The following is a 24133-nucleotide window of genomic DNA, read 5'->3' as shown; positions in this document are numbered from 1 at the left end:
GTTACTTTTCCATTCTTCATTCAATGATTCCCTCTGGTGAGCTATTGCGTAAACAGTTGAATCAGCTGACGCGAATGATCAATTTTTAACTTTTTAGTCAATAGTCAAATATTAGGCCATCCATTTTTTTATTAGTAGATTTGTTAGATGTTTTTCAAGCGTCAATTTTTTTTATATATGTTAATGAATATATGATGAAATCAAAAAAATGAAACAAGACAGTTCTGACGATGATTTATTAACAGGTAAATTTGTATTTATGCCTTTCAAATCATAAAATTCTAGTATTACAATCTTTTTTCTAGAGATTTTCTTTGGTTTTGTTGTTTGCTTGCAAAATTAAAGAAAATCTTTATAAAACAATGAAATCATAACTTTAATAATGAAGAGTAATGACAGGACCAGCACTTCACAAGTAAAATCCTCTTTATAAGGAGTTCGTGTTCGTCTTGCTCGACCTTTCAGCTAATTCAATGATATAACTGTACTGGAAATTTTTTTTCTAGACCCTTCTGCTATTGCAGTTTCTCAAAAAAAGCATAAAAAACATAAACATAAGAAGCACAAGAAAAAGAAAATTGTGCAAGATGGTGAAAATTACATTGGTGTTTCTATGGACTCTGACTTAAAAAAAACATTTAAAGTGCGAATTAGGAAGGAAGAAGATAAGAGGTATAATAAATTGATGATTTCATTAAAAATATGTTATTGATAACAAAATATACATTTAATTATTTTTGTAGCTCTGATAAAGTGAAAGAAAAGATTTTCAAACTAACGAATCTCAACATGGCCAGTACAAGCACAGGACTTTCACCAAAAACTGTGAAGAAAAAAGTTGTTAAAACTAATCGTGGGAAAGATAGTGGCACCAGTAGTGAAGAAGAAAGGTGGTTGGATGCTATTGAATCCGGTAAATTGGAAGAGGTAAGGTCATGAATTAAATATTATTATATTTCAATGTTGAATCAAAGTATTTCATTGTAGGTAGACGATGAACTGAAAAAAATTAAACCCAAAGATCCCAAATTAATGACTGCTAGGCAGAGAGCAATGTTTGAACGTAAAACAGATACAGAACCTAATTCAGGCATAGAACAATTAATGTCTTTGCCAACTGGCTACAAAGAAAAAGTTATGACTGCAGAAGCTATTCAGAAAGCAGCTTTAAAATCTTTAAAGCGTAAACAACTGGCAGATGAAAAGAGAGAAAAAGATAAAGTATGTAGGACTATACAATTTATTAATTGTAAGTAATATGAGTAACGGTAAATTTTATATTTAGAAAAAAACTATGGAGAGGTTACTAAAAAAGCAAGAATCTAAGACATCCAAAGTTGTTACAAAGGGTAAAGTGTCAAAGAGACAAGTTCCAATTACTACATACAAAAATAACTCAGAAGGCAGCTCATTATCACTACCACTTGGTGAACTGTTTCCATTAATTGATAAAAAAGGGTGAAATTTTACTATGTATAAGAGGTTTTATTTTTATTTTAATAATTAGTTTATAATTTTTATTTTATTTTCCAGAAAGGAACCACCAAAAGTAACTATATGTGGAGTACCACTCTGTTCTAATACAAAAAAATATTCGTGTTCAAAGACAGGCATTCCATTGTGCAGTTTAGAATGCTACAAAATGAATATTGCTGGAATTGTATCTTAACTGACAGTCAAGTTGTAAAATTAGTTTAATACTTTTTTACTTTTCATTTGCTTTAAGTAATTGAGGTAAATAGATCTATTTTTATACTAATGTTTAAAATGTTTTTATTTAAAAATATTTATTTCAGACAAAAGATTAAAAAGCTTGATTAGTTTATTGATTTTTTTCGAAAGCTTTATAATAACTCGATCCAAAACAGTCTCGTGAGCTATTAATATCACTTGAAAATAGCTTATATTATTAACTAAGAGTCGAAAAACTCGAGCCATATATATATATTTATAAAATTATACGGTACAACTCATTACACGATCTCAGATTTACTACATGTTTGAGTGAGGTTTGAGTATTATGTTAAGGAAATTTAATTTCTTCAGTCGGTCTGTTAGATATCTTCCGTTATCGTTTCATGAATTTTATGTCTCGTATTTAATGTAGTTATTTCTTTCATGAATTCTATGGCAATTTTCAAACAAAGTCAATAATTTTTACTTAATGTCATTTGCTTTAATTAAATAAAAACCACTATAATTTTTTTTAATTAATCAGGTCAAATTTTTTGAAACCCGCATTGTAACGAATAAACTCTAATAGATACATTAGTACAAGTCTTGACCAATCGGATTTTATGCTAAACAATAAAACAGATGTATGTTCTTACTGTGAACGAAAATAGACACTTATCTAAGCTTAATTGGATAGTTATTACGCTGCTAACATTGGGTTTGCTTGAAATTACAATTCTTTTCTGACAATAGTAAACATATGGTTACAATAAAAGCTGAAAAGTGTGAGATGAACAACTATGCAACGAATGTATGTACATACATAGACGTTTATAGATCAGCTCTGTGTAGAACAAGAGACACACGGGTTTTCCAATTACGATTTAGACCTAACCATCAGCTAAGGATTTTATACCATTCGATTACGCCACCTAACGACTGCGTCACCGCGACATTATGGCTTACCCAGCAGTTGCACTAAGGTAATTTTTCTTTGGTTGGTTATGCATCAACAAGTATAATCTCATTTTTAAAGAGTTGAAACATTTTCGGCATAATTGGCTTTCAATAAAATTGTTCGACTACACCTTGCCGTCAATTACAAAAAATACAGATTTTCTTAATGTTTTTAGATTTAAAAAATAATGACATGTTTCACTTCAGAACTATTCTAACTCAGTGTCACTTTCACGACTATGATAACAAGGGAGCTTCATGCACGTTGCCGCAGAATCCTAAAAACAATACTTACATTCTAAAAATTAAAGCGATAAATTTTTAAATGATAGCTACTTGATAAATGAAAATAAATGGAAATATTAAAAGAAACAATAAAGTATGTTTTGAAATCGAGTTTATTCGTAACTGTAAAGTAAGCCTACTTATAATGACATTTGATAATTAACAGATGTAATAAATAAAAGTACAATTGTTCAAGAGTGAAAATATAATTAAGTTTGTAAGTTTATCGTTGGTCAGATTTCTTAGGAATCAACTTTGTGCATTACAGTAGTTTCATCTTAATACTTAATAGCCTTAAAATGTCTACAAAAATAAGTTCATTATGGTACATATAGTCTGCAATGGAAATCCGTCCATTTTAAGTGATATTCATTCAATAAAAATAAACTAAAAAATTCAATAATGAATTTCATAGGGAAACTAAAAAAACTTTGAATTCATTATTGAGTATTTTATTGATTAACAAAAAAAAAAACTCTTTGCTCTGAATGACTATATATATCTTTAGTTGTATTCACATTAACAAATTTAAATACTCGTATAAATAAAAATTTGACTAAAATAAATATGACTACCGAAGTTGTGTTTTAATTATCGGTTAAAGCGTTTCAAAGGGAACAACGGTGTTAAGTCTAAGCAATGTTATTTTGGAATCTCGAAAGACCATGAAACTAAAGGAACTGCGGTTAAATGTGCGAACGTAAGTGTTGTTTTGCGTGTTTGATCGCTTCGTCGAGCGCGCGCAACACCAAGTCCACGTGTCCTGGCGTGGCGTTGACTCCCATCAAACCGATACGAATGACTTTTCCGACCGTGGGTCCCAGCCCTCCGCTGATTTCCACGTTATATCTGCAAACAAGTAACCAACCAATTGTTATTCCGCTCAATTGTCTTATATTAATTTTTTCGCCTCGTCGCATCAGCATTCGTTGACTTTGGCGTTGATATTCACGAGACGACTTTGCAAATTTTCTCATTCACAACGTTATAGCGCAGTTGTAAAAGCTCCGCGAAGTGGACGCTGTTTAAATTTCAAGGCGCAATGTTTGCTTAGCAATGAACGGCATTTTGAAAACTCGTCACGTAGTCAATAATAATTATTATCCATAAGAGGAAATCCATTCGACGCCAATCAGTCTGAGTGGACTTTCAAAATAAATGCGTTAGTCATGCGATAAACATTCGAGCCGACAATCGACATCCTTTGCGGAGCGATAATGTTAAAGATCGATCTTTGTGCGCAATGCGACGACATTCGAATTCATTAATTATAGCTTTACATTGTAACCGAATAAGTCTATTTTCGTGATTTCCCGTTGAATCTATTTTCAAAGTTTGTATAAAATATGTAAGATTGTTAGCTTACTCAGGAAGACTTAATTATGAGGAGTCCGATTATCGGCGGTTTTTATTCGACATCACAACTGATGAAAATAAATGAATCCCGGTCACGTCGCGGAGCTGTAAGTTGACAATTTAACATTTGCATTATGAAAAACGATCGTTGCAACGCTTCGAATCGAGAGATGTTGCATTGCAAAGTCATAATGCCGTAAAGGAAGACGACGAAGCGGTACGAGTCTTACTTTTGCATAGCGTAACGAATAACAAGTGGCGCTTCAACATCCTCGGGAAGGACAATGGCGCTGACAGTTTTGAGTCGATGGTCGGGATCCTTGACGAAGAATCGGTAGCCGCGCTTAATGAGACCATCGTGGAATTTGTCAGTGACGGAGGCGTGACGCGCCCAGCAATTGACAAGACCCTCCTCAGCCAGCTGAGCAAGTGCCTCGCGAAGTCCGTAAACCAAAGTCGCGCTGATCGTGTGGTGATAGGGTCGTGGACCCTGATTCTCGAAGCAATTCCAATATCTGCCGAGCCACGTCATGTCCCAGTAGAACACCGGAATCGGACTCTTGCGGTTCAGTATTTTGTGCCTGCAACGAGCGCAACTGCATTAATTCCGCGGGAGGGGGAGAGGGGGGGGGGGAGCAAACGGCAGCCAAAAAAGTCGCTGTGCGCGCTACGAACTTGGCTTGCGAAACGACCCTCGCCGCAGTGCCAACAGAAGCCCAAACCGCAACAAATCGGTCCAATTGCACACACGCTCTCGTGCAGCATACAAGCTGCTCGTTACTTCCGCCGTTGGGAAAGCCAAAACTTTCGAGAGGCACGAGAGCGGTCCGCGAAACAACTCTCGACGCGCATTCGCGGGGGAAGAGAGAGATAGAAAAACAATGTATTGGGCTCGTGGCCGCGCAAGCGGAAAAGTTCGCGGGCGGCGGGCGGCGGGCGGCGGGCGGCGCGAGCCCGGCCGGTACGACGTCGCGGCTTTTGCACTCGTGACTCACGGCGCGCGACGCCAATTGATATTTCGAGCGGGCCGCGCGCGGAATCTCTTTCGCGCCTTTGAGCCTCCGTGCGCCTCGTTATTTCTTGCGTATGGCGTCACGAGCGGCAAGCCCGATCGGTCGACTTTTCATTATCGGCGGGCGAATTGCTCTCGGTTCCCGCGCGCTCTACGCTCATCCCATCCGCCTAGAATTATGCGCGGGCGCTCACTCTCTCTCTCCCTCTCTCTCTCTCTCTCTCTCTCTCTCTCTCTCTCTCTCTCTCTCTCTCTCTCTCTCTCTCTCTCTCTCTCTCGTTCGCCGGTATCGAGAGCCCAATGTACGAGAGTATAGTCGTAATTTTCTACAAGATCCGCGCGGATTTGCAGTTCTCGCCCGTACACCCGACGTTAACAATCTCTCGTGCCTCTGAATTTCATTATTATCGAATAACCTCTCTCTCTCTCTCTCTCCCTCTCTCTCGGGGAAAATTTTCAATCAGCGCTCTCGACGTTGAAAGTATGCGCGCGAGTGTTGATTAGCAATCGCTCGATGCAAATGCAATATGTTTAATAACACTTACTCGGCCTTGGGGCTGAAGCTGATGGGAGTGATGCCGGCTGGTGCGCCGAGCACCTTCTGGCTGCCCGAGTAGACGACGTCGACGCCCCAGGCGTCGGCGAAAAACGGCTCGGCGCCCAGCGATGCCACTGTGTCGACGATCAGCAATCCTCCGTATCTGTTGCGAGGACAACGAAAAATCTCATGACTTTCCTTCGGATCGCTTCGGGGACGATCGGCAGTCGGAGCGAGTGCTGATTAATGGCCAAGTACAAGCGACCGAGCAACGCTTGTAAGAATTAGCGAAGGAACGCTATCAAGGGGACGTACTTCACATCGGAAAAATATCGACGAGCAGCGGTGACGATAAACAAGCCGCCAATGGCAACGCGGCGGAAAGCAATAGCGCGCCGCAGCGGAGGCTGCTGCTGATCCCGAGGAAAGGGCTAAGGCCACATAAATAACGGCAAAGGAATAAAAGAAAACGAGAGGATGGGAGAGCACGAGCACGGGAAGGGAGCAACGGAAGATGCCCCTTTTCGGCGAGCCGGCCGAACTTACTTGTGAACGACGTCGGCGATCCCTTCGAGGGGTTGTTTCAAGCCGGTCGACGACTCGGAGTGAGCCACGAACACGGCTGCCGGCTGATGCTTCTTTACGGCTGCCTCCAGCTCCGACAGCCCGAAGGCGACTCCCGGCTCGATCTCCAGAAAGCCCACCTGCGAGCACAGAGCAGGCGGCTCAAGAGCTGAAACGCGGCCCCGAGGCGTTGCACACTCGCGCACGACGATACTCACTCGTAGGCCGAGGCGCGCGGCCACGTCGGCGGCGCGCTCGCCCCACAGCCCGGCCTTGGCCACGAGGATCGTCTGGCCGCGCTCGAGCACGTTGCCGATCGCCGCCTCCATGCCCGCGTGCCCGGACGCGCTCACGGCCAAGGTGAGCCTGTTGCTGGTTTGGAAGGCGTAGCGCAGCCCGGCCTTTATCTCGTCCATCAGCTGCGGACAGACGAGCGCCACTGTCATTGTCGTGCTCGACCGAGGCTGCGCCGGTCCGCCCCGGACAGCCGCGAACGACCGAATAATCGCGACGATTCTCATTACAAGTTATTCCAAGTGCAAACTTAATTCCAATTGAGCGGAGTCCGCGATAGATAGGCCTCGGGGCTCGACAATAAGTCAGGGACAAACCGGAAGCTGCAAGTCGAATTACGCAACGGCGAGACGGCTCTCCAAGAGGAGGGAGACTTTACCTGAAAGATCTCGGGATGCATGTGACCCAGGACTTGCTGTTGGAGCGCCCGGAGCACCCGCGGCGAACAATTGCTCGGTCCCGGCCCCGTCAGCGTTCTCTGCGGCAGCTGCAGCGGCTTCAGTAATTCCTGCGCCGGCCCTTGCACCTTCATCTTGGCCGGCAGCTCTGCTGGCAGCGCTGCTCGCTCGCTGCTGCGAAAATCCCACAATTAATGGCCGCGGTGATTTGGCTTGTGCCCGCGGCGCGCGCGTCTCGGACTGCGAGCGTCGAGGTCACGGAGTGCTCTCTTTATGCGCGAAACGAATGATAACCCCGCTGTCCACGGAGAGAGAGAGAGAGAGAGAGAGAGAGTTCAAAGCGTTCGTTGACGTCGATAGTCGGTCGATCGCCGCTCGTCGCACTCTCGCTGTTCGTCTAGAATACGTCAGCGAACACGCTGCGCGGCGCGTCTCGTTAACCAGCCGCGCGAACGTCCCTCCCTTATCGAGGAATTTCGTACCGAAAGGAAACAAGCGCAAGAAGTGGGAGGGAGGAGGGGTGTGAAAACCAATGAATCATTCCGGCAGATTTGTCAGGCGCTAAAGTCCACGCGTGTAAGAGTTAGAGAGAGACGGAGGGAATCTCTGCCACCTGTTGCACGTATCGTCTCTCGTTTGCAGCATGACGCTCGCGCACACACGAGCTGGCTCGTGCACGGCTTTGAAAAAATACACGCGGATCGCGGATGAGTCACCGGGGCGTTTCGAGAACTCTCTCTCTCTCTCTCTCTCTCTCTCTCTCTCTTACTCTCTCTTTCCTCCTCTCTCCCCTAAAAATCTCGACGAGGGCGGCATCTCCGCATACCACCGCCTCGTACGTCCGCGAGCAGCGCAATCGTCACACTCCACGCGCGTTTTACGTTAGCTAGCCAAGACGTGGGCGCATCGAGAGTCCACGGCTCGAGCGGCTCGAGTCTGTACGCTTTGGGCAGCAGGTCGGCGCTGTGCCGCAAAATTAGCGGAAGCAGCCGACGGCTGTGTGAAAACGTTTGTCGCGTCAGCACTCCCACGGTGGAGGCTCTCGGAAAATCGGGGGAATGAAAAAGAACAGAGTGAGAGAGGGCGAGAAGGGCAGGGACAGGAGGGGGACAGGAGGGGGCCGGGAGAGAGCCGTTCGCGCCTTTGCGCGCTCGCCGACTCGCTCTTTTGACATCGGCGGTCGTCGTGCAACGAGTCGCGTCTGCACGCGCAGAGACGCAGAGACTTTTCGGCCGGCTAGCGGCTGCCAGCCACTCGACGCGCGTGTGGCTTCAGTGTGGATAATTTTCATTGCAGCGTGCGCGCCCGATATAGCCATTGACGTCTGTCGCGAAAACGCATTGACGTGTCATCGCGACGCGATCACTCTTTTGATCGCTTCATTGAAAACTTTCGTGATGAAAAACTATAGCAGCAGTGGCTGTCCAAAATTCACGATGGTGCGGAACACCAGTCACACTTGCATACCTAACGGGAAACCATTGACGCGAGTCAATCTTTCCACTTTTCTATGCACCCTGCTCTAGATTTACATCACCGTGTTCGAACATACAAAAGTTCAAATGACTTTTGAAATGCGTTTACAAATGTCATTCGTGCACGATACAGCAAGAAAGTTTACAATCCTCGAGCGTTAAATTGGTAGTAACAAGCGTCGCCAATTCACACCGGACGAAATTCACATAAAGCCGCTATGTCTACCGTGAATAATTGAGGGATAAACGCACAATGTAATGCAAAAACAGAAGAGAGTGTCAAAGTGTACCAAAAAAAAAAGGAAACAAAAAAACGCGCAGCATTAATGTTAAACGATGTACTCTCTGGAGCGAGCTCGCGAGGGAGGTAAAGCAGAAAAACAAGAAAAAAAACTCCCCTCCTTTGCGCATTTCGAATGAAAAGCCATGGCCTACGCGCGCGCAGCACCGAGCTGCTGCGTGCTCATTAGAAAATAATTAGGCATCTCTCCCTCTCTCTCTCTTTCTCCCTCCTCGCGGGCTCAACATCCGCTCGCGCGCACACGGCACGGAAAAGCCTCTCTTTTCGCAGGTAGGTAGGAAGCTTCAGGGAAGCTCGCGCACACACACGACGAGGCGCGCGCACGCCGGGGGATTGAAACGCTTTGTGTGCGTGCGCCCAGCGACATTTTCTCCTTTTCGGCTTTTCAAGCTGCCACAGCTCTCTATGGCTTTTCACTCTTCAAGAGTGAGAGAGAAAGAGAGAGAGAGAAATCACCGTGAAAAGGCAGATAATGCGATATTTATCGGCTGTTCAGGAGCCTCTCCCCTCGACTCTGACAGCTGGACAAAAAGAAAACGGGTTTTCGTGAAACACAGTTATGCACGCGTATACGTTTTTATTTATCTCCCGGCTAAGATTGAGAGGCCGCTGGCTCATCTCTTAATACGATATCGCGTGAGTGGTCGTCGACCTGGAAAATCGTTCAACGCCACGGCGCAATGCCTTGTGTATTTTGAGGTGCGCGAGCGCGCGCGCGGTTGCGCTGTGACGGCCGATAGCTCGTTGAGAAATCGACGGTCGCGGCGCTTTATTTATTTTTTCATTCGGCCGAAAAATGATGCCCGAGCGGAATTCGCTGATCCATCCGCGTGGATGAACCGAGTCACACGCGCTCGATGGGCCGAAGCATAGATCAAACATGCTCTCTCGACGAAGCAAGTGAAGCCATCGCTCACTCGGGTTCTCTTCCTATACAAACCTGTCGGGCTGGCTCAATTTCGATTATACACCGAATTCAGTTTCGCCCGCGCTGTGCCGTGCGGAGCGCGCGACTAAAAGATCGTCAACGACTCGCGCGGGCTAAACTTGGAATTGGAAGCGCCGATAAATTAATTTTTCTCCTTCGCTAAAAAGAGCGCACATCCTTAAATCACGGCGCATCAAGAGCGAAAGAGGGTCAATAAATCGCGTCGAATTTCGCGAGAGAGCGACTGCCTTTCTGGCTGGCTACGCGCGCGCGCGGAAAAAAGCACGAGCGAGCGAGTCGATGCGCTTGCGTGCGGCGCACACGCGCGGCTCGACGCCAGCTGCTGCCTCGCAATCACGCGGCTGGCAGGAAATTCGTTAAACAGCGACGAAAAAACGAGCGAGAGCTCGAAATTCTCCGCGGCTTTTAATTAATTTAGATTCAAGCTCTCCCGTGAAATTCGCGCATCGGATTGTTTTACGGCGAAGCACGTTCGCTTGTTCTTTTAGCGCTGCTCGGACGCAAGAGAGAACAAGTTAGTGAAATCAAGATAACGACCGTCCATTAACACAACGCCGCGCGCACGCTCTCGAATCGACGCGATTAGAATGTAACAGCTTTATTTACCAACTGCCGCGCTCCGGTCTCGATCCGTCGGCCTAACGCTACGAAAATTAGCGTGGCGACACCGCCATCCTCGGTTACCGACCAACTTGCAATCAAAAGTTACGCTCAGCACGCGGCGCTCAAACTTGGGCGCAAACAACCTTCAATCCGAGCGACAAACTCGAAAGTGATGGATCATCGTCGGCGCCGCTGCGAAATCTGCATTTCTGCGTGGAGGGCAAGCAGCGCGACATTCGGCCGTCGCCGTCGCCGCCGCCGCCGCCGCGACTGTCGCACGTGCGTGCGGCAAGCCCGAGACGCGCCGTAACGCGCCGTTCGACCGATTGCGAGGAGCCGCCGCGCGCGAGTCGCTCGGCCACCCAGCGCGCGTGCGATCGAGCGTTGCGCTTTTTTTGTCTATGTTGTTTTTTCATTGTTTGCCTCGAGTTGCCGGTGCGTGCAATTCGGCTATCGAACGAGCATTCCAAGGCACGAGCGCTCGGCCGCTTTCGCAATCTCGCTGTCCGCGCGCGAGCGCTTGATTGTAGCCCCGCGAGTTCGAGCGGCTGATACGACAACGGCATAGTCTTATACGTATGCGATGCATTGTGAGCCGAACGCGCGCGCGCAAGGCGAAAGAATGCACCGTGACTTTGCACGCCTATGCTAATTCAATTTAAAATGCAGCACGAAATACCTCGCCGCGAACAGCCGCTTGACCGTCCGAGTTTGAGGCGCGTTCGTTCGCAGGAATAATCGGCGACTTGGCAACGACGAGAGCGACGAGCAACTTGCTACGTTTCATGGTTTTCCGTCGATGGCGCGGCAGCGAGCAATGGGACTCGCGGTGTAGTACGAGGAGAGCGGCAGCTACTCTCGCGCCAGGGCTCCGGCAAACGGAACAGATCCACGGTGTAATCTTGCGACAACGAGAAGGGTCTGGCGCGGCTGGAAAGGGATCATTGATAAAGAGCCGCGACGATGGCTCTTATTTTCGTCGTGCCGACTATGCGTGCCGCTCCAAATCACTTTGCCATAGCAGACGCACCACGCGCTCGACAGATATATGAGTTTCATGCATATACGTGTCCCCCGCGCCGAGGAAAGGAACGTTACATAAAGTTTCGAATGAAACTGTCGCGAGCTTCTTTTGCATTGTCGTGTACGCTTGAGAGGGCAACAACGCGCTGTCTCATTCGACGACGACGGACTCGAGAGTCGACGAAAATGGAGCTCACTGGCGAATGTAAAAGGTGCACGCCAAACGGCTCTCGTTTCGAGACGACCTTACGGCATCGTTTTCTACTTCCGTCGATGGATTTTTCACGGAGGCGTGCAAACGGAGCGATTTTTCGCTCGGGAAATTGACCCTTTTCTCATTCCGCGCAGTGGATTTTTCGAGAAAAGATACGCAAGAAATTGTGCACGGCCGAAACGATGTGCCGTGGTGTCGCGGTGCCGTGGAAAGGGAACGGGAACGAGAGAAGCAAGTTGACTCGAAAATTACTTTCGTTGATTGTTAACAAATCAACGCGACTATTATGCATAATACATTTGTGAATCGTACACTTGACCACGCGACGCGCCCAACTTTCTCCCTTTTACGGCTCGCGCAATTTTTTCCATTTCACCTGATCTACCGTTATCGATTTCGAACTGTTGCACTTAACCGAGAATGCAAAAAAAAACTTGCTGCAAGAAAATTACAATAATTTCTCTCTTCGCTCGATTAGCAACGACTGTCATAGCAACATTGCAAGAAGAAGCATCCGGCGAGAAATGCGAAAAACATTTTCAATTTCAGCTAATTGCTCGAGATATTAATTCGTCCCTGAACTCATACACACAACGCGTACAACTGTGCAAATGCATTATATCTGCACTTTGCAATCAAAACGTGAAAAAAGTAAGTCTGGCCAGCGGCCACAGCCAAGTCATTACCAAAACACAATTAGTTAAGCATGAAGCGTAGGTAAAGGCAGGCAGGCGGAAGAATCGAAGATCCATCCCAACTCACAGACACAGACAGACAGACAGACACACACACACACACATAAAGCGCCGTAAGAGAGAGAGAGAGAGAGAGAGAGAGAGAGAGAGTCTTGTTCCTAATTACACGGCACTCGTGCTGTTATACGGCCTGCTGTTGTGTGTTGCAGCTTCGCAAAAAGAACAAGGTCCGCTGAACTGGCCACGCTAAATGGAGAAAAAGAGAGGGAAGGACACGCTGCTCCCCCTAGCGCGGCTACGGCAACGGCGGCGGTGGCAGCCGATCCGATCCTCGCTCTCTCTCTCCTCTCGCTTGCTGCGCTAGCGCGCGACGCGCCAGTCTCTGCCGAGCCGCCTCGACACGCGGACCTCGTTCTCGGTCGCACTAAACCTCGCCGCAATGGTTCACCCGCGCGCGTTTGATACGTCTTGACGTTCACTCGAATGACAGTGTGCGACGAGTGCATGCCCAAAGAGGAATTGTCCTGCGATACGGAAACGAGTAGTGCGAAAAAATTTGGTGCGGTTGTTGTTGTTTTCTTTTTATTCGGCGTTTTCCATTGTTCACTGCTTGCACGTACACCCACGCTGTGCCGAGGCAGAGAAAGCGCGCGCAGGCCGACACCACGACCGGTGCAAGCAACACTCTGTGCCGCGCTGATCCTATGCCTGCAGCCGCCACTTGTCGCGCGTGACTGGACCTCACGCCAGCAGCAGCCCGCAGCGTTCGCCGCTGCTGTGCTCCTCTCCTGTGTGCGGTGCGTTGTTGTGTTGTCCGCAAGCTGCAACGGTGTCGACTTTAAACGCCACCGCATCACCGTATCCGTCTATTAATATCCTTCGAGGTACCTTTTCTCTTTTGTAGCCTGAATAACTCTAAAGTACAATGTGTGTGTGTGTGTGTGAGCACAGTGTGATGCGTCAACCTTCGCGTGATTCAACGCACGTAGCCTGCTGCTAGACTGATTCGTCGCTTTTGTTTTTGGGAAAAGGGACCTTAATTTTACATTGTTGTTTTAAGATGATGTGCTGTTTTTGGGGTGGGTGGGCGAGTGAAATTGTTTACGACTGTGCTCCTCGCAAGCTAGCTAATCCAATGACCTTCCGTGTGTATATAGAAAGAGCGCTCACGCGCTTCGTGGAAAAGGAACTTTTATGGCCGCAGCCGTAGTAGCATCAGCGCAGTGGCTATACACGATGAGTACCGAGAAATAGAGTTAAAGGATTATGCAAGACTTTGAGGGGCTCGATTACACACCTGTGTGCATTTGAGACTCCCTCTTTTCGTTAGTCATCGTCGGCAGCACCGCCAATCAATTTGGCAGTATATAGAACGTAATCGCGGGGTAGTTCATCAGCTCGTGCAGCAATCCTCGTGTTTATCAAGTTGAGTGCCGAAATAAGTCACGTCCTTGACCAAACTGCGAAGAATTGGCAGACAGCCTCTCTCGCGGCCAATCCTTCTCTTATCCCCTTCGCGAGTCCCCAGAAAATCTCATTCTCGTTCTCAAATCGAAGCTATAAATTCGCCCATAAATCGGAAAATGAAAGACGCATTCGCCTCTCAGGCAGTGCATCATTCTCTCTCCACTTCTTCGCTTGCTCTCGCTCTCTCGGCTCGCCAGAGGAATTTTCGAGTACCGGTTTCTCTCGTTCTCTCTCTCTCTCTCTCTCTCTCTCTCTCTCTCTCTCTCTCTCTCTCTTTCGTTCTTTCGCTGGCGTTCGGCAGCAGCGGCAGCACATGTGCTGCTTCCTTCTTTCGCGAGTTTTTCTTTGCAAAGGAATTAATTCTGCGCCGCTCCGGCCAAAGTAAACCTTCCGGCCCGTGAGTTTTGACTGAAAATACGATTGCTCTGAAAAACAAGCGCAGCGCGGGAGCCACTTTATTTTTTTTCTCCCTCGGGAATGAGCGAGAGCGAGAGAAGTTGGTTATATAGGGTGAACTCACCACTTGATGCTTCTTTTGTATCTGACGATTTCGCGCGGGCAACGTTACCGAGCTCGTAATAGTAGACGCCGACTGGAATGCAGATAAAAATCCACTGATACACGTCAGGTGCGCAAACGCTTGTGACTCTCTCTCATTAGGCGTCTCTCTCTCTCGCTTTTATTTTTATTTCATTGAAGGCGTGACTACAAGCCAGTCGAAATTTCGGTCCCCCCTCTCCCAGCAATAAAGTTTCTTCGCACGTTTATCAGCGAATAAAATGTTGTCGATCGCTTGCCAAGCTTTTTTTTGGGAGGCGTGCAAGCGAAGCAGCGGCCTGGGGTTGCGTAATGCCGTAAAAGGACTCTTTCGCATTGCCGTATACATCGAAATCGATTGCGCGTGATATATAAGCGGAATACAGCTCTTTTTTTCGGTTGCGTTGTAAGGAGGCCATTGCACTTTTCTTTGAAGATCATACCAAACCATTTACATAATTCAAAATCGTTACGTCTTATATATAGGCTTCCTTTTGTCGGCGACTCTTTGATTTTCTTCTCTCCCCCTCCCCTCACCGTCTAGTTCACTTAAGTGCTCTCTCGCTTAAAGCCAAAGTGGAAATCATTTGTATTCGATGCCGGCGTAATGCGCTATTTATTCTGAAAACAATCGTCTCACCCTTCCCACTTTATGCAGCACGCATAATTACAAAAATTATTTGGAATGGAAACTAAGATGAAAGCTGTTTTTAGGGTGAAAAGCCTGCTATTTTTTTGCTTATTTCATTGGGAATTTTAATGATCTCGTTTTTGACCCAAGTACTTATGTAAAGTTTACAAACTGAAATTTCTCTTGAAAAGTTTTTTATTTTTTATTTTTTCGTGGATGCATGCTGAGTTTAATGATAACCTCCGTAGTCACTTCGCAGAGTCGTCTCTCTCTCTCTCTCTCTCTCTCTCTCTCTCTCTCTCTCTCTCTCTCTCTCTCTCTTTCTTTTACGCTATAAAGTTCAAACGACTCAGCCATAAAATTCACATCTCACCAATCCGTTTTGGAGGTGATTTTTTTGAATAAAGTTTACCACACGACCCACCAACACGGTTACTTCCTTAGTTACTTAAAAGTATCATGAATACGATCAATAATTCAAAAACTATTACTAGGCATTATATTCTATACTTTTCTATACAGCTCATTTGTTTTTCAGAAGCTTTATGTTTAAACCTAAAGCGAGACGTGTCATTCAAAAGAAAGTGACAAGCTGTCGGAACATGATTTTCAAAAAAGTAAAATTTAAATAATATTAAAACTGTTAATTTGTTTATTAATTTAAATTGTGTAGACCAGGTATGGCTAGGTTTGTTTCGTACTGATATTGATTTTACACGATTTAATTTTACATACATTTTTTAATTTTATTGATTTGATATAGAGCTTTTGTATTGAATATGAAAAATAAAATAATATTTAAAAAAATAAGAAATATTAAATATCTGACATACTTTTCTACGACAAAATAAAAAAAAAACAAACGATAAATTGATATATGTATATACCTATCTGTTATACTTATCTATTCCGGCAGACGTATTTTATGTAGAATACTCTAATCCAATTATTTTCCAATCGTATATTTTATAGAATATTAACATGTTCAGTAGCATCTTTATTCTAATAAATACTATTTTATATATTCTGTTTCTGATAAATGTAAAAAATGCATTGAACAAAAATACGTTTTTGTGAAAAAACCCCTCTTTTATTGCAAATTTAAGTAATATTATATAAATGTATTAATTGCTCTCGTTTTTATGTATAAAGACTGCTATTACCGTGACGTAGCCTGTAAAAAAATATCCCGTTTTAATTGAATAAACGTCAAAGTCTCCTAAATCTCATAAAAAGTCTGAAAATTGACAGAACTTGGAAGTATCTTTGAAAAGTCGCGAATAATTGTAAAGTTTTAAGAAAAGTGTCCCACAATACTTGGAAGTGAGTAGGCGTTCGCCAAATACGACAGCGTGCAACAGTGCAAAATATGCAAAAAGATCCAGCCAGTTTATTAAACGATCTGCGTGTGGTCCGCGGTTCAAGAGAGAGAGAGAGAGAGAGAGAGAGAGAGAGAGAGAGAGAGAGAGAGAGAGAAAGAATACGCGTGCCACGCTTGTGCGTGCGCATCCCGATGATTTTCGAGAGAGTGATGGACAGACAGGCTGCCGCGGCGGTAGCAACAGCCTCCTGAAACAAGCACGCATACAAAAATAACCGAAAGAAGCGAAGCAGCAGCCCTCATTTTCGAGCGACACAAACCAGACTTATCTTGGAAAACGACGCGCGCGCGCGCGTAGTGGGAGGGTCCGCGTGTACGTGTGCAGCCAACACAGCGGCAGCTCGACAATGGGCGCGAAACTATTTAGCGCGAGCCGAGGTAGATAGGTAGGTAGGTAGCCGCTATAGAATGCCGCGCGCCGTGGCTTTCCCTCTGCTTTGGCTTTTCGACTCGCGCGTCTACATTTATACACGTGAAAGGAGCGCTCGAAATCTCCTTTTGGTGCGCGCCTACGGGACGAAAAAGAAGAGGGAATTTTACGCCGATTCCCGGCTGAACTGCGCCAGATTTCACGGGTCTTAAAGATAACCGGCGGATCTTCTCCTCGAGTGGCTCAGGCTTGCCGCCTCAATTGAGACGGGGTGCCGTTTTGTGCGTCTTCATTTGCGCGCCAGAGCCCGCAGAGGGCGGGATTTCATTTTGCGGTCTTGCTCGAAGGCGGAGGTCGACGTGAACGTAGCTCGCGGAAGGAAGGCTCCTTTCAAGGCGGCCGCGCATTATTTCGTCCGCGGTGCATAATAGATCGCTCGCGTGCACGCGCGCCCAAGATATCGCAAGACTTCCAGCGGGACCGCGGTACCAACACATTTCGTCGGAAGTGAAACGAGAACTCTCCGATATCTAATTGAGACGTTTCGACAATCTCCCCGAGGAGCTTTCCTTCCCTCTCCCGTGTAAAAGGCTATTCGATGCACCACTCGCTTCCCGCTCTCTCTCTCTCTCTCTCTCGTCGATAATTCTACAACGCATTACTTCCTCCGAAAAGGCGAAAATGTACGTATAATTAACCGGAGGAGAAAAGAAACTCGAAGCGATATGTGAAAACATATTTCTGCTTGCGCGGCTCGAAGACAAGTGTCGAGGCTCGTGAGGGAAAAGTGCCTCGACAAAGGCAAATCGCGAGCACGGACACTCTCATCAAGATGAAGAATTTAAAAGGCCTCGCTTAGATCACATTGTCGCGCATCCCTCGCGCGCAACCCCTTTGTCGCATTCAAGTCTACAAGCAAACAGACAACAAAGTCCGCTGCCGGCTTCCGTAAGGAATCGATTAAGCTTTTCCCCCGCCCGCCGGCGGCAGAGAGAAAAAAAGGAGGAAGGGGCAGGCGCTAATTGTAATACAAGTGCGTAAACATTTCGCAAGCCTGTTTATTTTTCCTTTTGTTTATTCCCCTTTCTGTCGGCTTCTTTGTCAATGCTGCGCTGCGCACGTTCCTTTGCTCCAATCGAGCGAGAAGCCGAATGGGAAAGCGCGAGTAAGTCAAGTTCCACGAGTTACTGCCGACGTTTCTCTCTCGCCGGCCAAAACTAAATAAAACTGTACAGGTACGTTTCTTTGTATTTTTGTAGAACAATGAGGTGAGCTCTCTGTCTCTTTTCTCTCTCTTGCTCGCTCTGTGTTTTTAGCCTCCCCGCGCGACGCCAGCGTTTTCAAGCAACCGCACGCCGCCACAGCGATGTTTTTGCTTGTTATTGTCGCACGAGGGAACGAGTTTTCGACTTCTCCTTGTTCGCCTGCTCTCTCCTCGAAGGCGGACGATTAAGTGCCCCGCGCACGAGGCGAATCGCGAATCGAAAAGCGTCTCGAAAATAGCTGCGGTCCTCCCCTCGTTACACGTGACTTCGGTCTTGGACGCTGCGAATCGCGCGGCGTCGATCAAGGCCGCCTTTTTCTTTTTCAACGCCAAATCTGCCGACTCGTATGACGGACTCGCGCGCTCTCCGAATTAATTCGACCGCCCCGCGGTAGAGACAATATTTACCGCGATAATGCACACAGCCCACGCGGGCGAGCTTCCATCGTTATTTGCGCCAACGTGTGTTTATATATCATAAGCCGACATCCATCACATCCATCCATGTACACACTCGCGCTCTCCAATTTGCCTTTTTCCGATAACCACTGAATTTCTTTTCCGCCTCTCTTGCGTTCGGACCCACGTCAGAGCCAATAACCACGAGTAGCAGTGAGTTTCCCTCCCGCAATCAGTTCTATTAAAACATTAGCGGGGGAAATGGAGCTCGATCGATTTTCCCGCGGTTTTTCCGCGATTTTTCCGTGATTTTCCCGCGATTTTCCCGCGATTTTCCCGCGGTATAAGGGACGAAAAACGGGCACGGAAAAGAAAAAAGAAAAACACGAGGCGAAAGCGGCTGCTAATTTGCAAAAAGCGCGATTCCTTGCGTTTTGCTATCGGCCGGCGCGATCCCTCGCAGAGCGAATCTCGCATCGCAGCAGCAGTGCCTTTAACCGAGAGAGGATACTTCCCGGGAATTCCTTAGATCGATCGCCAAGCGCGAGCCCTTTTAGCTGCTCTCCTCGTCGAAGGCTGCTGCTCTTCTTTTTTTCTCTGGCTTGGCTACTTTGTGCGGCCCGCAGCTCGCTGCTGCGTTATTGTATAATAACGTTAATTAGCTTGGCCGATGAAACGCACGCTACAACGCCAATTGCCACTCGACGGAGGCAGCTTGATAAGTTTGCCGAGCTCGCGCGCGCGCGCAGTTTCGCAACAACATTGGCGGCAATTTGTCGCGCACCGATCGATTTCAATTTGTTGCGAGAAATCAGGTTGCCTTTGAAATTGGGATTATTTCCGAAAGTGACTGGAAAGTGGCTCGGATTTACCGCGCATTGAGAGCCGATTTATCTCTGATTCACGCACTGCTCCCGCCGCCGTGAGTACGAGCAAAGCGATGTTTACATTCAAGTGTACGTAACCCGCGGTCCGACTGAAATACGCGCCATTGTGGCTCGAAAATTTTCGCTACACGTCGCGGGGGACATTTACGAGCGTGCAGTCGCTTTTTGGAAGATGCCGCGTGCTCTCCGCGCTATGATTGTCTCTCTTTCGGCTGGGCTCCGCGTACTTTCTAATCTCTACTTTCGCCGCTCTCCGCCGCGCGCACTGTTATTCAACATTATTTACGAGATTTTCTTTGCGTCATCAGCTGCCTCGCCAAGCAGGAATTCCGTCGCTATCCGTCGCTACGCTTCGGCTACGTCGTTATGCTCATTCCTTATTCTACGAGCAAGAGTTTCATCGAAAAGTCTTGTTTACCGAGTCCGTCCCTTCTTTCTCATAGTCAATCTCGATAGCGACGACATTACAATGGCTATTTCGCGTTTCGCGTCAAGTTTTAATTACCGTCGATCGCACGGAAAATTGGAACAATCGGTTCAAAGTTACAGGCATTATAATGAAAACCAGCCGAAAGTTTATTTCAGTGGAGCCCTGCGATTGATTTCTATTCGTGCTTAATTAAAATTGCGAATTATTGGTATTTTAAGAGAGATTACATTAGCATAAACCAAGAAACCTGCTTGGACAAGTCAAGAATAATTGTACAATTGCATTATAGCTTGAAAACCGGACTATCGACAATTCAGTTACAGCATTCTTCTAGCTCGTTACTCTCACTTTTCAGCTGATCAAACTGAAATTTATTACTTTTCAACGTCAAAACACAAATTCAAGATTGTTTTAAACGTACTCTCTGTGCGGGTATATCAGCGTGAATTATTGAAAGACACTGGGAATTCAGTAGCTAAAGTTTGGTGTGGGGAGCGTTCCTGAATAATTTTACAAAGGGCCGGAAACCCAAACCTTCTGTTAACAAAACTTTTTGGTCAAATATTTGCGGTGAAAAGCCGAATATGTATGAAAGGGAATACATCAAGAAGCGTCCATATACCCAGCGCGAGATTATACAATTCAGAGTCGTGTTGTTCTGTTATACGCACTGGCCGCGAATTTGTCATCGTCGACGAAAAAAAACCCCGAAACAGCGCGTTTCCCCGTATAAAGCGTCGTCGAGCACGAGCGAGCATAAAAGAAAACGATTCATCGTCGATTGGCACGTCGCCGCGCGCTCTCTCGTTCTTTTTACCGTTCACTCGCTTCGCGTGAAACAAGCTCATCTTTGCACGCGGCGTGGCTATATCAGCTTAGCTTCTACTTTGAAAACTTGTCCTTTCTCGATATTGATAAACTAAAGAACCGGAAAAATGCTTTTTTTCTTGCCGAATAAACACTCGTTATTTACGCGCACTTCGGGAGCAGGGAAGAGCGAAGGGGCATCGATTGAAATTCAAATGTGCGCAGGTCTGCACTTGCACACAGGTGGAAGTCGCGGTGGGGATACAGAAAGGGGCGACGAGGTTGCGCTCACTGTACAACGGAGAGAGAGAGGAGAGAGAGAGAGAGAGAGAGAGAGAGCGAGCACGAGCACGCGATAATGGTGTGACACGCTGTAATGAGGCAGGCTCTTCTTAAAAATCGATCGCTAAGGTAACTACGTATTTTTTCCTTTTTTCGGAAGTTCCGTGACTTCAAAGAATCTTTCGGTCCTTTCACCCGCGCCCAGTGGCGCCTCAGCAGACATTGTGCTCGCGTACCCTCTCCTTTTCACTTGAATTCGTGAAGAGCGTACGTTTCTTTGAACTCTCTTATCCATTCCCGCGGCCGTGTCACTCGTTGCATCTTGTTGTGCAAGTATACGTAATACGGGGATACATCGCAATTAACGCTCTGCCTCGTAAAAACTCGTTCATCCGCATACACCGTAAAATAACTCCAAAAATCACTAACTTGTCAACGATAGCGCTGGCTAGGTCGGAACTCCTAGCTGTAGACAAATTCGGCATCCTTGCAGCATTCGTACATCCCATCAGATGATCTCTTACAGCTAGCAGATTACAAGTCAACCTGGTTTTACAATGTCTGCATCTGACTGTTGGTCTGTTAACTCTTGAAGTCCTCAACATCTTCAAGTTTGCGTCGTGCAGCATCTGGATTTCGCTGAAGCAACTATGCGGGGCCATAAAAACAATATCAACACACGCGCATACACTTTATTCGACACAGAGTTCACAAATTCAAATCGGAACTCCTCGCCTTTGCTCGACAGTTTTTCGACTGACGACTCGTGGCTCGCCGTTGGCTCACTGCGCTCGTCTTGGAATTTTCGTTTCCACCGCGCTCTACAGACTGCGGCTTAGCAAGCCAGACAGGAGAGAGCAGCTGATTCACCCCGGCGCTAAACGCCGCGCGCTCGACAAGTCGTTACAAGTCCAGACTCGCTTTCGTCATCGTGGTGTGGGCTTTGTAACGGTCGTTCGCCAACTCTGTGCTCCGTCTCTCACTAAGTAGGCTTCCCACTCGGGATAATTACAGAGAAAGAATAAAGTACGTATCAGCCATAGTAGTTGTACGGCAGAATGCGCTCGACAAGGCGCATATGGTCCAGACTCGTATTTGTCGTTGACGCGTGAGCTTTGTAGATTTTCACCCACAGAATAATGCCAAGACTCGAACAATGTACAGCACTACGTACGATCGTAGGTGAGTAGCGTGCTTTAAAATATCTCTCTCTTGAATGCAATGCTCTCTCATAGTTTTCTATGCTCTTATAGTATCATTTACTGGTAAATAAATATGTAGTAACGTTAATGTCCTCATTCCAAGTTCTATGTTGAAAAACCATCCAAAAGTTTCAAAAACACGATAAAAATGTAATATAAGTTCTAAAAACATTATTGTTGATCATAGTTTTCACAATGTAAATAACATACTTCGGTAGACGTTTACGGTTGTAATTAGTGCGTTTTCAAAAAACTTCCAATGTTTTACTTTACTAAACAAAGCCGAAATCATTACAATATTTCATCGTAGTGATCTATCAATTTGTAGTTTTTATTGTCGAATTTGTTTATTCGAAACTAAACTTTCACAAACAGCAATGTTCGATTAATTTTTCTATCGACTTATCAGTCGGTTATTGTTTTGACGTTGAAATGCTTTATACTGCAGTTATTTTTCATAAATGTGCACTAAATATATATGCTATCACAGAACAGCTGATCACGTAACTATTTTTCAGTTAATTAAATCGCCAATAAACTGACTACTCTGTTAAGTTTTCTTTTTTATAAGGAAAAGGAGGAGGAGGATCACAATGAGATAATCGTATATTAATATATACGACCTTGTAACTTTTGACTCGAGGATTGGTGATAACTACATTTTTCCAGAGATTTTCAATATTAAACTTCCACAATAGCTCATAAACAAGTACAATTAACTTTTTTCATCGATAATTTGTTGCTTCTCGGCAATTTTTCTACATCTACATTCTTTTTTCTTGCAAATAATCGACACGCCATGGATCTCGATGAGATCATTAGAATCAGGGATGTCAAAAAACACTCCGCGACAATATTGAACAACGAACTAATTTATAGCGGTTTTGCTATAACTCTGCTTTAAATAAGTTTTTCTGATAGTCTGGAAAAACGGCCGGATTCGAGGTGTAAAAACGAAGGGTATGGCTTTGTCGTATCGATATTTTTTAAATTAAGTGATGATTATTACAGTTAAAACCATCGAATTAGCAACAAATTTTTTGGGCACTAGATTACTTGCGCATTCGCGTTCAGCGACTAGTCTATAATTCGTCCGTCAATCGGCCACGTAAAGGTACCCTGCGCCTAAAGTCCAGACTCGTTTCTGTCGTTGACGCGTGGCGGACTGTGTAACGGCCACTCGTCGAGTCTGTGCTCTGTCTCGGGCTAATTACAGAGAACGAGGGAGGAATGTATCGGCCGTAGTAGCTGTACGGAAGCACGCGCTCATGATTTCGGAGCGCGTGTGCGGAGGGTCGTGCACTTGCTGAGTCGAGAGGTAAGTGGGTTAGAGAGGTGGCTTGGCTTAATTAATACGGCCGCTCTCTCGGTGGGCTTTCGAGTGACTCTCTCTCTCCTCTTTGCCCGTGGTTTTTCGTGGATTTTCCTTCTTTGTTCGCGTTTGCGTGCGACACTTCAATACCAGCCAGTCGAATCGCGATATTTCGCCCGAATGTTTGTCAACTCGACCTGCCGTAAGCGCCTCGGCTATTGCGACACAATTCACAGACGGTGCGCCCAGTGACTCGGTTATGACAAGAGGTTCAGTCACGCCCGCAGACATAAGGTACCGATTGTCCACTGCCTGCTGCGCTTGCACGCTTTACGGTAAATAATAGCGCTCGTTGGCCTCTACGAGCATTCTGACTCATATTCGACGTAAACACTGCGTAATAATCGCAGATTACTACGGCACCGATCCTTCGAGATTTTTTGTGGCTAAGTGGACGTAATTAGCTGCGATTGTCGCGACTTTTTATTCTGTCGTTTGTCATTTCGTTTGTTCTTTCTATTTTGCTTTTTCTTTATCCGAGCGAATTGAATGGTATTCAATTATGAACCCTGGCTGAGAGAATCACAGTCCTTTGATGGCTGTATAGTAGCAAACATGGCAGTTGAGAATGGGCGCAATGCACTGGTGCTACTGCCGATGCGCTTGTTAAAATTAATGACCTTGCACACTGAAACGTGTCCGGCGATTTATTTGGAATTAATCTGTTTGTGCTAAAATATTTGTGTAATTAGCTGAAAAAATGGGCGTACGAGATGTTGCGATTAACATGACGACACAGCACAGACGAGTAATGTTATAATGTCAG

At 46.0% G+C, this 24133-nt stretch overlaps 2 protein-coding genes across 5 annotated transcripts; one reads left to right on the top strand and one right to left on the bottom strand.

Annotated features, from left to right (window-relative positions):
* Positions 1-75: 75 nt before the first annotated feature.
* On the top strand, positions 76-2338 carry LOC131668706 (INO80 complex subunit B). Of its 2 annotated transcripts, none has more exons than XM_058943087.1 (7): positions 76-245; positions 507-672; positions 744-927; positions 988-1221; positions 1286-1458; positions 1534-1734; positions 2219-2338. In XM_058943087.1, the coding sequence occupies exons 1-6, from the start codon at positions 209-211 to the stop codon at positions 1667-1669; spliced, it is 930 nt and encodes a 309-aa protein (XP_058799070.1). In that variant the 5' UTR covers positions 76-208; the 3' UTR covers positions 1670-1734; positions 2219-2338. The 2 variants fall into 2 exon arrangements, with proteins under 2 accessions (XP_058799070.1, XP_058799069.1); XM_058943086.1 differs by lacking the exon at positions 2219-2338 and adding an exon at positions 1797-1932.
* A 1264-nt stretch (positions 2339-3602) lies between these two features.
* On the bottom strand, positions 3603-21564 carry LOC131668705 (3-hydroxykynurenine transaminase). 3 transcript variants are annotated; one of them, XM_058943082.1, is made up of 7 exons: positions 21223-21564; positions 7060-7252; positions 6605-6805; positions 6369-6526; positions 5830-5985; positions 4503-4853; positions 3603-3765 (listed from the first exon to the last, which is right to left on the bottom strand). In XM_058943082.1, exons 1-7 carry the CDS (start codon positions 21453-21455, stop codon positions 3603-3605), a joined length of 1455 nt encoding a protein of 484 aa, XP_058799065.1. In that variant the 5' UTR covers positions 21456-21564. The 3 variants fall into 3 exon arrangements, with proteins under 3 accessions (XP_058799065.1, XP_058799066.1, XP_058799067.1); XM_058943083.1 differs by having other exon boundaries at positions 7060-7249; XM_058943084.1 differs by lacking the exon at positions 6605-6805.
* Between the last annotated feature and the right edge of the window lie 2569 nt (positions 21565-24133).

Source organism: Phymastichus coffea, unplaced genomic scaffold (assembly GCF_024137745.1).
Source record: "Phymastichus coffea isolate CEN01 unplaced genomic scaffold, Cenicafe_Pcof_1.1 PCOF00083, whole genome shotgun sequence".
NCBI lineage: Eukaryota > Metazoa > Arthropoda > Insecta > Hymenoptera > Eulophidae > Phymastichus > Phymastichus coffea.
This window is presented reverse-complemented; position numbering and strand designations above follow the sequence as displayed.